Source organism: Dermochelys coriacea, chromosome 9 (genome assembly GCF_009764565.3).
Source record: "Dermochelys coriacea isolate rDerCor1 chromosome 9, rDerCor1.pri.v4, whole genome shotgun sequence".
Classification (NCBI taxonomy): Eukaryota; Metazoa; Chordata; order Testudines; family Dermochelyidae; genus Dermochelys; species Dermochelys coriacea.
This window is the reverse complement of record NC_050076.1, coordinates 75,246,953-75,260,111: the sequence shown is the minus strand read 5'-3', so window position 1 is coordinate 75,260,111 and position 13,159 is coordinate 75,246,953. Positions and strand designations below refer to the sequence as shown.

Sequence of the window (13,159 nt, the reverse complement as noted above, 5' to 3'; positions counted from 1 at the left end):
GCTGCAAGAGGCCAGAGAGCCTAATTCAGCAAAACAGGAAGAAGGAATCCAGGCTGGTGGAGCAAGAGGGGCTCAGTGAAACCCCAGTACATCAGGTGGCAACCCAGAAGGTGGCGCGGTCTAACCGGTCACAGCAGCATAGTCAAGCAGGGTAATGTGTACAGCTTTTTGCTGTGAAACACTGGTGTAGATTTTAAGTGAGTTTTAAGTGAGTTGGCTGGAGAACAGACAAAGTGGTTACTGGTTTGTTATTTTCTGTTTGTTTTATTTTGGGTAAGGGAAATAGGGGCAGAAAAGTAAGAAGAGTGAAAGTCAAGCTACAAAAAAGTTGGAGCTCTACAGATTGCAAGTAGAAGAAAATGAAGAAATGCATAAGAGACAGGTGGAATTAAAACAGATGGAAACGGAAGTAGAAGCAACCAGGCAGAAGTTAGCTTATGAGAGAGCCATGGAACTGAGACAGCTAGAGGCTGAGGAAGCCCGAGAATGGAGAAAGCTGGAGGCTGACAAAGAATGGGAAGCAGAAAATACCAGACAAAAGACAGCACATCAGAGAGCCCTGGAACTGAAAGACAAAGAACTGGAGGAAAAAGAAAAAGAGGGAAAGCATCAGCGGGCTATAATGGAGTGGAAGAGACAGAACCCCACACCAGCAAGCTCCACCTCTCCAAAAATCCCCAGTGGGAGAAGTTGTGCCCTCCTTTGATGGATGGCTGCCCCTCACTGGTAGGTAAGGGGTTAAAGCCACCCTGGGCAGGCTGCACAGGAGGCAGCCAATGACTAAAAAGCTTATAGTGCCAGCCAATCAGAAGAAGCTTTATTGGAACAGCCAATCAGGGCCAGGCTGGCCCATATAAGAAGGCACTGCTGAGCAGAGCAGAGGGCAGAGAAAACTCCCTGGAGTTTGAGGGAGGAACACCATGGATAGAGCAGTGCTGCGTAGGGTCAGCAGAGTACGAGACAGCTCTAGGCTGACGGCTGCCAAACTGAGGCCCTGATACAAGGGGAAGTGGCCCAGGGAAGGAGACAATGGAGTTGGAGGAGGGGCAACACGTGGTGGCCAGCTATAGGGTCCCTGGGTCAAGTTCCAGAGTAGCAGATGGGCCTGGGTGTCCTCCCCCCCTTCCCTGTTGCCCCCACTTGCCACTGAGGGGAGTGGCCAGTGAATGGACTGTAGTTTGCCACTGAGACAAGCGGCTAGAGTTGGAACTGTGGTTTGCCACTGAGGCAAGTGGTTGGACTAAGGACTGTCCGTCCCCAGTAAGGGGGGAAAGGACCGACCTGGACACCACTGGAGGGCTGTGTCCAGAAGAGGATGATGTGGTCCAGGGAGTGACACTGGTCTTGGAGGTGGAGAGAGATAAGATGATGGGTGAGACACCATCTGAGAAGGGCGTATTGGCAATCCCTGAGCTAATTCCCCAGATGGCCAGCAGGAAGCGCTGCAGTGGTGAGTCCAGCCCCATTCCACCTCCATACAGTAAGTCTGGGGACATTGTTGAATATTTAATCACCTTTGAGAGACTGTGTATACTCCATGTGGTTCCTGAGGCTCAACAGATGACCACTTGGGTTGCAAAGTTGACTGGGAGAGGTCTGGACATAATCAATAAGATGCCAATTGGTGATGCTGCTGATTATGGTAAATTTAAGGAATTGGTTTTAAAATGGTTTCAGATTACACCTGAAACATATAGAGTAAAATTTAGAAGACTTAAGAGAGAGTCTGGATTAAGTAATGTGGTTTATGTGAATCAAATGAGAGATCTACTGGATAAGTGGACAAGGGGAAAAGGTATTACGAGCTTTGAAGCAATGTATAATTGGGTTGCTCGGGAACAGTTCCTGAATATGTCTAATGATGATGTAAAACTGTGTTTATGGGATAAAAAGGTAGTGATGATTGAAGAACTTGCAACTTTTGCAGATAAATTTGAACAATCTCAAGCACCTAGTAGGAATAAATCACAGGCAGAGGGGTTTAAGTTTGGTGGGTTCCCAATTTGCCCCTGGGAAGAAGGAGGATGGATGGGAGGCTGGACACTCACCTCCCCACTTTAACTCCTCCAGTCTTCATCCCAAATCTCCTGTAAAAGCAGAAGAGCCACAGAAGGTGCTATCATTGTAATTCCACGGAGCACCTGAGGAATAAATGCCCAATGCTGAGTGAGAACAGGCAGCAGGTAACTCATGGAAATGCTGCTACCCATAGCACAGAGGCACCTCAGGCAGTTGCCACTTATCATACACAGTTTGTAAAGGTTGCCACTGCACAGCCAATTTGACTTAGTTGCAAAGTTTTGGAACTAGGGATTTTGTGGTGTAATAAATAAATAGCATTCCATCAGTTCAGTAACCTTTTCTTATTTTGGAGGATGGGGGAGGTTGATAAAATCAGATGCTGAAAAACTGTCTCATTAATAAGAATTATGGAAATTCCCCTTCATGATTATCTTTGACACTAGTACACACTGCGTACTAAGGAAGTTAATCAGACTGAAGTTATAGTCCACTTTCAATAACATCATTTTTACCACAAATTTAATGTATGTAGCTAGCAAATGATGGACTACTCCTTGATAACTTTTTTTTGTAATTCTACAGTACAAATAAAACTGAATTGTTTAAATTGTCTAAATTTTCTCTTTAGAAATCTCCCAATTTTCTTTGGAATTATATATAGTGATATGGTCTGTAATAGAATATATCAAATACAGTACTTTTGATAAACTTGATGGTCATACTGTCTTAATTCAAAATTAATCCCAAAATATTAAAGATAAATTGATATATTCTATGATATCAAATAATGTAAGTTGTTTCATATCTACTCATATTGAATCTAAAAACCTAATTTTATTCAGATTACAAATGAATTAAATGGCAGTCCTTCCAATGTTTAGATTATTGAGGTAGAATGGGATAACATCTATATACAAATACAGTTTTGCCTCTGTCAATTTAAGAGAAAATTTTTCAGTTTTCTTACAGTTCTTTTGGAAATTTTAATGCCTCTGCATGATCTTCACTATCATCATGTTTGTAGCCTGTGACAGGGCCTTCAGTGGTCGGGCAGCCTAGCATTTGGATACGGGCTGGTGGGCAGAACCTGCCCTCCCTTCCCTCAGGTCCTGGCTTAGAGTCCTGGGCCACTCACACCCCTAGACGGGGAGCTGGATCTTGCTCCCAGCCATGAGGGGGAGGCTCAGGATCTGTTGTAAGTGTTTTAGTTTGGGGCAGGGCCCTGCTAGTCCAGTTTCCCCACAGTTGGAGATTGGCAGTAGATCCCCCTTGGCAGGGGAAGACTTGCTTCCAGGGGCTGCATTGGCAGGGAGGCTGCATCTGTGCCTTCAGGTAGACACACAGAGAGCTCCTACCTCTTTGCCAGTCAGCCCCTAACTGAGTCAGGCTATCTTCTTTTCTCCCCCTTCCAGGCTTGGCATTAGCTGCAGGTATAATGGGTGAGGCTAGCTGAACCCACAGGTTTTCTTTAATCCCTGCTGTGCCTGGCAGCCACCTCTCTGCTCCTTCATATAGCCAGTTTTGCATAGACTCTACATATTCATAATAGTAACTTTGTTCAGTACATTCATGGGGTTCCTGTGAATTTAACGCAAGTCTGAAGTTTTGGTAAATGTCAACAAAAATAAATTATTATGCATTTGTGACTGAATAATCTTCCTTCTCTGAATCATACCAATTATATTTCCTGGTCCTGCAGTCCTTATTCAGGTGAAACTCCAACTGAAGTCAGTGGTCATTTTGCTTGAGTAAGGACTGATGGAGGATGATTTATACTTAGCTAGCAAAAAAATGAGATCAGTATCAGATCATAAGTGTCTAAAGACAAACAGTAACAGTATTTTTCTAAAGCAAGACACCAATAAAATTTTTAAAGGAAAAGAAACATGACAAACTTTTCATATAATTACTTAAGTGAGAACTTTTATATTCACAGTCAGTGCCATATTATATGTAATTTCGTGATTCAAGAACACAATTTTAAAATTACCAACACAAATTATTAGTAAAGAACAAGGGAAAATGTGATTTCAGTTATTGCAATAAATAATAGCTTTTATCAAGAAAAGCAAATATCTCACAAATTATAAACATGCCTTTTGTTGAATGAACTTGTATTGCTGGGTATTATAGTGGAGAAAATGTTAAAGAACTGTTCATTGTTTAAAATAACTTCTGTATGTTCTCAAGGTCAGTTATTTGGGATGGCAAAGCAAATAAATTATATCTCTGTAGGCAGTTTTAACATTTGCACCTGATGTTTGTGAAAAGTGATCTGCATTTTCATTCCTATTTCTAAATTTTCCACCTTTTTTTCATTTAATAACAATAATACTTAACGTTTTAGTAGGTAGTTTTTCATATCTTCACAGGTGTACAAACAAATCAATTTTCACAACACCCCTGTAAGTCTGAAAATTAAGTTGGTCATTGTCCTTATTGTACACCTGAGAAAGCTGTGATTCAGCTAAATTAAGTGGTTTGCTGAGGACCACATAGTAAGTCAGTGACAGATCCAGTATTAGAACAAAAGCATTCTGACTCGCGAGTCCTTGCTTACACCATTAGACCATTTTATCTAATTTCTACATTGCCTTCTTTTTATGGTAGCAATGACTTTTCCCTCATTTTATATCCCCTTTTATATGCTGTACCATCAGAATACTCACAGATTCAGTGAGTTAGAAATCTATTGTTGAATATTGTTCACATTTAAGTAGGAAAGAAGTATATTAAACTATCTTTCTTCATGTAACTTACACAAAAATCAACATTCTTGTAATACATATGTTGTTCATGAATGTTTGTCGTATGAGAAGCCCTTGAAGGGTAATCTTGTCACATGGCTAATAATTTTATCCTTGGTTGATTAACTGTATCAGTGTCAAGTTGTGCCATTTAAAAAAGAGCAGAATTGCTTCCAAAAAGCATGTAATCTCACTGTATAAGGAAACTGCTATCTTTTAGACAGCTGTTAGGTCTTTGTTGATTAAGGAAATATTTGAGGCTGCAGCCTGATTGTTCTCAATTTCTATTATAAACACATTTTTAATATTTCTGAATGAGAGAATGCTTTTTAGTTATCAAGAGAAATCTGGCATAGAAAACACTGATGTTCATATTAGGGCTTTTTCTTCATCCATTGTGATCCTGATAGAAAAGGAGTACTTGTGGCACCTTAAAGACTAACAAATTTATTAGAGCATAAGCTTTCGTGAGCTACAGCTCACTTCATCGGATGCATTGATGAAGTGAGCTGTAGCTCACGAAAGCTTATGCTCTAATAAATTTGTTAGTCTTTAAGGTGCCACAAGTACTCCTTTTCTTTTTGCGAATACAGACTAACACGGCTGCTACTCTGAAACCTGTGATCCTGATGTTTCATTATTGCTGAAAATTGGCTGATTCATTCAGTGTAACATGATCATTCTATATGCAGGCAAAAGGAAATGAATTACACTTGATAGAACTCTCCAGAAGGAAGTCTATTTCAATCAAGTATCTTTACCTTCTCTCTAATTCTGTTCATTTTCTTCTTTTTATATGATTCAAGTAAATACGTTGTATAAATACAAACTCAGTGTATTTCAGCAAGGATGGGGTTTGGGGAATTAGTCCCAAAATATGCTTTATCTAATGGTCTGGTTTTGAAAATACCAGATCATCTTGTTAAATAAGGAGCAGCTCAGGGATAAAAGGGTAAATGTGTGTGCAAAATTGTAGCATTTTGTCGGTAATATCCCTTAATAGATTATATTATTATTGATGCTGTCAGGATATATTTCTTTCTGGATAAAAGCAAAGCCATAATCACAGAAGATAACAGAGATCAAAATTTGCTTCCATGACTCCAATAGTATGTACACCTAGACTGATACTTCAGAAATCAATCATATACTACAGTCTCATTTTCACTTTTAGCTTTCTGATTCTACAAGTACAGAATTTTCTTTCATAATTTGTCTGTATGAAATCATGAGCATCTTTTTGTTTTTATTTTAATACTGTCTTGTATTATCATCATGAATGTACAATGGATGTCACCATGGAAAATACTGTTGTTGGGTTCTGAAATAATTATTACCTTGGCAGTAGGTGCACCAGCAATTGATCTGCCTTTGAGCCAGTTCTGTGGGGCCATAAAGGGATGCAAAGGCCCAGAAACAAGCAGAGGGGGTATCAGAACCAATGTAGTATGTTCCCCTCCCCGAAACCATGGAAGCCCTTCCACATAAGCACTATGCAGTTAGGATTCAATGGATATTTGATTGCACTTGAAGGGGGGCAAACTTAGGAAGCCTCTGCTCTATACAGCATGCTCCCCTAAGTATCCAATGGAAATATGTGTAAAAAAGTAGGTGTTAATTAATTCTGCTGTTTTCAGTATTAGCTGGTGTGCTTTGTGTTTGCTGCTCCATTTTGGTGGCGTGATAGACCATTGGCATCCTGGCTCTTAACAGTGCTAGGCTGGCACAGATTGAGTTACAGAGAGAAGCATAGAGGGTCTGGTTCTCCACATGGATGCTCCACGAGGTGCAGATCGAGATCAGATTTCTCCATGGCTCCTCGGACTTTGTGTACTTCAGTGGCTGCATCCTTCATGTAACCTCATTACTCTGATGAAGGTATAAGTCAGGTTTTTCTCAGTTTGAAAACCATTGGTTTTTATACTACTACTTCTCTTCCCTCTGTTTTTTTTACATTATAAGAGAATGTAGGCCACAGCATTTACAATTAAGAGTCCTTTAAATATTCTTCTTCCTTGTCTATTATTTTATTAGATGGATGAACCGCCTGGGTCTTGCAGCCATTGGTTATACACCTGATGACAAGGATATTCGGCCAGATGAAGGTACGGCTTCTGTGATTTTAATAAAAATTGACTTAGAGAGGTCTGATAAGAAAGAAAGAGGCTCCAAAAATGCTTCTGTTTACTGAGTCAACTCAAGATTTGATCATAAATCACAGATATCTCATGAGTTCTTCATTAATGTAGGCAGTACCTTTTAACTATTTGTTTTCATAGATATGTGTAACCCCTTAGAAAATATATTTAACTGTGCAAACAGAAGAAAAAATGAAATCCAGAATGATCATTTGAAAAAACAAAGAAAACATTCTTAAGGCATTCTTTAGGAAAACAAGCATGATTAATAGAATTACTATTTTACATTTAGAATAAGAATGCTAAGTGAAAGCAGATGGCTCTGCATAGGTCTCTGTTAGTGCCATCAGCTGTGCTAATCCCTAATGGGAGAGTGACATGGGCATAGGGCAAGTTGCACTTTAAACTCCTTTTAGTTCCTCTTGAGTGCACTCTTCAGGTGACAGGCTGGGCTTCCTTCACCTCTCTTGGGGTGGAACCCCAAAGTCCAACCACCCTTGGACTGAATTTCTGGGTTGCAGCCCTGATTCCAAACTGTGTAAATACAGCAGGCCCAAATGTACTTGGCACCTGCAAGGAATTTTCTCTTTAGGAGTCTGTGATCAGCAACTGATTAAAGAGGCTTAAAAAGTTGTATCAAAACAAACACATTTTTGTTCACCCAAAGATACATAGTAAGAAGGATAAAACAACAAAAGGTCTATATACCTCATTCTTACATCACTTTATTCTTTCCTTGCAAGTGCTGGGTAAGATCCACTCAACCTAGCCATTCCTACTGCTGGCTGGGAGTGATAGACAACCGCCTCTGCAGTATTCTGTGTGTGTGTTTCCCTCTCTGTCAGAGGCTCACCTCCTGCCACTGCTGCCACTCAGCCTCCCCTTCCTCCCGAGGCTGAGAACATTGGTGGTTTAGTATCCTCTTTGATCCCAGGTTTGGGGCTGAGAAGAATAAACCTTGGTCTCTGACAGTACCTTATTTTTGCCATTGTTTCATTTCTTGTTTGTTCCCCCCCCCCCAACAGTCTTCTTTACGTTAACTCCTAAAAATTAGGCAGGATAATATCAAGCCAATAAACTCAAATGCAAGTGCATATGATCTTCATTAAAAATAATACAAATAACTCCCTCATTCTCCACAGAGAGACAGGGTAGTAGCCCTACCCCCCATTTGTCCATCAGCCAGCGGAGCAGGTCACACACAGATGGGATGAGGAGAATGCACTCATTTAAAGAGAAAATAGTAAACAGGAGAGAAAAATGAACTGAGAAAAAGTGTACTTTGTTTTTACATTATGTAATCCAGATACAGTCTTTTATATCATCATGTACAGATTATGATAAAATACCCAGGAAGGAACATTTGGATAATAGAATGACTTGATTTATTAACTGAATATTTTGATATTTCGCTTTGTAAATGCTTTTGTCTTCTGTGGAGGAATATGCAACTCCTTTCTGATTATTACTGTTTGGGAAGAGAATTCCACTATAAGTACAACACGGACTGCCTGATTTGACAGGCTACTGGTATACTCCTTGGGTGAGTTTTGAGGCATTGGGCTGAAAGCGAAGTGCCTTTCAACCATCCACGAAATATGTCCATAGCCAGCTAATGAACACAGTGATACACACAATATGGCTCATTCATTATAAATTGCTTTTAAAAAAAAAAAACTCAAGCCAGCATTTTTAAAAAACACTTTTGAAATGTTTATGCTTGCTTGTGTATATGTCTAGGGGTAAAATTTTCAAAAGTGCCTAAGTAACTTAGGAGCTTGAGTTCCATTTTCCAAAGTGACCTAGTCACGGCAGGGCCCAAGTCTCACTGAAAGTCAGTGGGACTGAGGTTCCTCAGGTTATGCCTACACTACAAAAGAAATCTCATTGCAGCAAGTCTCAGAACCATGGTCAACTGACTTAGGCTTGTGGGACTCGCGCTATGGGGCTAAAAATAGAAGTATAGACATTCCTGCTTATGCTGGAGCCTGGGCTCTGAGACCTGGCAAGACAGGTGGGTCTCAAAGCCCAGGCTCCACCCCAGTCAAGAACGCTTACACTGCTATTTTTAGCTCTATAGTTCAAGCCCCCAGAGCCCAAATCAGATGAACCAGGCTCTGTGACTCACTGCTGTAGGGGATTTTTTGCCATATAAATGTGCCATAAGTGTCTAAGGACCAGATTTTCAAAAGTACTTAGGGGCTTGAAGATGCAAATTGGTAACTAGTGGGATTTTCAAAAGTGTTTGAGTGGGTTAGGCACTTAACTCCCTGTGAAATCAATGGGATTTGGGTCTTAACCTGCTCAGGCTCTTTTGAAAATCCCACTAGGCACCTGTACATGTCTTAAGGGAGTGGTCACCAACCGGTAGATTGCGATCGACTGGTTGATCCTGGAGCCTCTGACAGTTGATCACAATCTCTAGCCGCTAAAAGTCCGGTGGTGCAGCGGGGCTAAAGCAGGCTCCCTGCCTGCCGTGGTCCTGCGCCACTCCCAGAAGTGACAATCACGCTCCTGAGGGGGACAAGGGTCTCCACGTGCCGCTCCTGCCTGCAGGCACTGCCCCCACATCTCCCATTAGCCGAGAATGGGGAACTGCTCCCATTAGCCAAGAACTGGGAACTGCAGCCAATGGGAGCTGCGGGGGCCATGCAAAGACCCCTGCTCCCCCATCAGGGGCCACAGGGGCGCGATGGCCACTTCCGGGAGCAATGTTGGGCCGAGGAAGGCAGGGAGCCTGTGTTAGCCCTGCTGTGCTGCTACCTGAGGTAAGTGCCACCCGGCGGGAGCCCGACTCCTCCTGCACCCCAACCCTCGGCCCTGAGCCCCCTCCTGGAGCCAGCACCCCATACCCCTCCTGCAACCCAACACTCTGCCCCAGCCTGGAGCCCCCTTCTGTACCCAAACTCCCTCAAACAGCTTGCTCCCTTCATTCCTTCCTGCACCCCAACATCCTGCCCCAGGCTCATTCCAGACCCCCTCTACACGCCGAACCTCTCAGCCCCAGACCAGAGCCCACACCCCTGCCCCAGCCTGGTGAAAGTGAGTGAGGGTGGGAGAGAGCGAACAACAGAGAAGGGGGGATGGCCTGAGTGGGGCGGGGCCTCAGGGAAGAGGCGGGGTAGATCCTGAGTTGCACTTAAATTCAAAAAGTAATCTTGTGCATAAAGAGGTTGGAGACCACTGACTTAAGGCATCTAAATATCTTAGAAAATCCACCTCTTAGACACTTCAGAGAATGGGAGTTACCTTGTCTATATCAGAGAAAAAGTGTGTCAATTATGCTTTGAAAATGTTGCCAATACTATCTTATGAGTAAATATTGCAATGAAACATAGAACATTTTGTTACCAGATTACTGGAGTGAAAGTGACCAGGATGATATTGATGGCTCTTTAACCCTGAAACAGGAAGGTCCTTCAACACTATGTGACACCTACCATCGAACACCCTCAGTAAGTCATGAATAGTACATGTTGTATAAGGCTAAGAAATACATTTCCATGCTTCTTTGATTAGTATTTTGCTTGCTTTATAATGGCATCTAATTACATTATGAGCAGAACAGAGGTGGTTCTCAGATGTAAACTATGAGAATATTATCATTTCTAATGGCTAAGAGCTGGAGTGAATGTTCTGAAAATAAGAGATGGAAGCACATAGGAAAAAGGAGCTACTGCTGTCTTACTCTGCTGTGTTTACCTAGTGTGTCAATTTTTTCTTAAAAAAAAAATCCAATACGAAAGGAATATATAAATTTTGACTCCATTATGAATAAAATGTTTTGTACTTGGGTCATCTCTATTAACTGAGAGTTTATACTGTATCTACAGTGTTCCATATTTACTGGAAATTAAGATTTTTAGATTGTATTCATACAATAGTCATCTGGAGGAAAAATATTTTATTTATTAGAAACATATCTTTAAAGACAAGTTTCTTTCAAAATATAGCATTGTGTAAAATACCCATGGTATTTGCAATATTTTTCTTAAGAGGTGTTTTAAAGCGAAAAATAACTGATAAAAGTTGTGTACAGTGTATGGGCAGGTTCTGGTAGCTGATAAAAGCATTGCTGCTATACAGTACATGGGTAGGCTGTGATATTTAACCTTTGTTTCTAAGTGCAGATAGGACTGTTCTCTATTTTTCTTTCAGATTTTTCTTCAGCGTGAATGACATGATCCTCACACAACCAGAACCAAAGAAAGAGTGACTGAGGCAACAGCATCACATGGGTGAAGTTCAGACTGATTTTCACCCATGTGATGCTGTTTTATCAACCGGGATACAGGTTAAGCCCCTCCCTTTCTGTTTTTCCACTTTTTTGCCTTTCTCTTTTTTTTAAATTAAAATAGTACAAAGACCAAGCAGAATTTAATTAAAATAATTTGGATAAGCTCAGCAGTTCCCTAAAATTTAAATGTTTTCTTGGGTGCTGAAGTGTCTTTTTTTTTTTCCTTTTTGGTGGAACATCTGCCCCTTTTGAAAAGAAAGGAAATCCAGTTATGGTTTCTTTTGGGGGCTTCCATGTCTTTCTCACAATACACCGCTGGACTTGGTGTAAGCTGGGTAGATCTTTGCAAAACCTATACTAGTGCTATCCTGTCCTTTCCAGCAGGAGTTGCTCTTGGGCAGAGAATGTGTCAAAACAAGAATAGGGAGTGGTTAAAAATGTAGTGCTTACATAAAATATTACAGAGTTAGTTATGTCTTGCTTGCGTATATAGTGTGACATACCAAAATATACAAATCAGATCATTTGGTTAGTACTAATCATATACTGAACTGTATCTGTTGTGGTTTGCCAATGTCTAGTCACAATTATGTATTTATAATCAGATATTTTCATTCCTTCTTAGGTGAATTCTTCAAGTCCATTCCCTGAACTGAAACATGGTCGACACTTTTCAAGCGAATCTACCCACTCTTACTCTTCTGCGGAGGATTCCCGACAAGATGCCACAGGAAGTACACACTCGTCAGGATGCAGACCTCCCTATCGAGAAAGGCGCTCATGGCAGGATCTGATAGAGACCCCTTTAACCAGTTCTGGCCTTCATTTTCTTCAGACTGTTCCTCCTGACCCAGAATACGTGAGTGGCCGACCTGGAATGTCACCAGAGAGGCGAAGACAGGCAACGTTACCGGTCCAAAGACGTCACAATCATGAACGAGATGGACCTTTCCCTTTGGTGGAGTGGCAAAGGGGATATAGTTCTCATAACAGGCCCCACAAACAACGTAGTCAAAGCCTTCCACGAAACAGAGATGTCAGGGGCAAAGGGTGTGTAAAGTCTTCAGGCATAACAGAAGAGAAGCCTGAAGAGAAACTTCTTATAAAAAAGCAAAATAGTTTCTGTGAAGAAGGTAAGATTTTGAAGGGACTCTGGCACCAGTACTCACCACTGACCTCAATGGGAGCTTTGCATTGTATGAGATACTCATAGTATGAGTATCTTTGTGGCAAAATTATAATTTCCAAGAAAAATGAAAATATGGAGATTGCATTAGTTACTACACCATAATTTTGGTTCAGAAAGTATATGTACATTCTAATTCCAACTTTATTGTTGATCAGAATGTTTTGATTTTATCAATTCTCAAATCGGGAAAGGATATTAGGTGGTTATTCCATAGGCAACTTTCAGAATTCTTGAGCTTTTCGGGATCTTTCATTACCCTCCCATCCAAAGTTTCCTGGATTGTTAAAAAAAATTGTAATTTTTTTTTCCAGAAAACATAAAGGAAATCAGGGAAAGTACAGATGGTCTGCAAGAGCTGTACAAGTCTTTGGAACAAGCCAGCTTGTCAGCCTTTGGAGAGCAGCGTCCTTCTACCAAGCAGGAATTCCGGAAGTCTTTTGTAAAGAGGTGCAATGATCCAATTATCAATGAAAAACTTCATCACATCAGAGTTCTCAAGAGCACTTTAAAAGTAAGCTGTTACCATTAATGTTTATGTTCAACATGGAATTGTAACAGTATAGCTTCTTAAAATTTTCAGTGTATGGACTTTTATTTTAGAGAGAGATTTAAGTCACCAGGAAACTTTGGCAGTACTGAGAGAAACAGAAGATAGGGGACAGTTGCCAACCTCACAACCACTGCCAGTATTTGGCACTCTTGTTACCTGTGTCATGGAGGATGCCAAGGACTGAGTTGTCAAGAAGACCTAATTTACTACACTTTTACAATTAGAGATGGTCACTGAAAGCCACTGTGGAATCATGCCAATGGATATAGGGAAGAT

The 13,159-nt window shown here is 41.0% G+C and overlaps 1 protein-coding gene across 1 annotated transcript in view; it reads left to right on the top strand.

The window, feature by feature from the left end:
* The window catches only part of LOC119861898 (connector enhancer of kinase suppressor of ras 2-like), a 479,757-nt gene that overhangs the window by 456,533 nt on the left and 10,065 nt on the right, over nucleotides 1-13,159 (top strand). Inside the window, exons 21-24 of the mRNA XM_043492113.1 lie at nucleotides 6,804-6,874; nucleotides 10,262-10,362; nucleotides 11,770-12,277; nucleotides 12,645-12,844. Of these exons, the coding sequence (XP_043348048.1) occupies nucleotides 6,804-6,874; nucleotides 10,262-10,362; nucleotides 11,770-12,277; nucleotides 12,645-12,844 (880 nt within the window). The remainder of the gene's footprint in view (nucleotides 1-6,803; nucleotides 6,875-10,261; nucleotides 10,363-11,769; nucleotides 12,278-12,644; nucleotides 12,845-13,159) is intronic.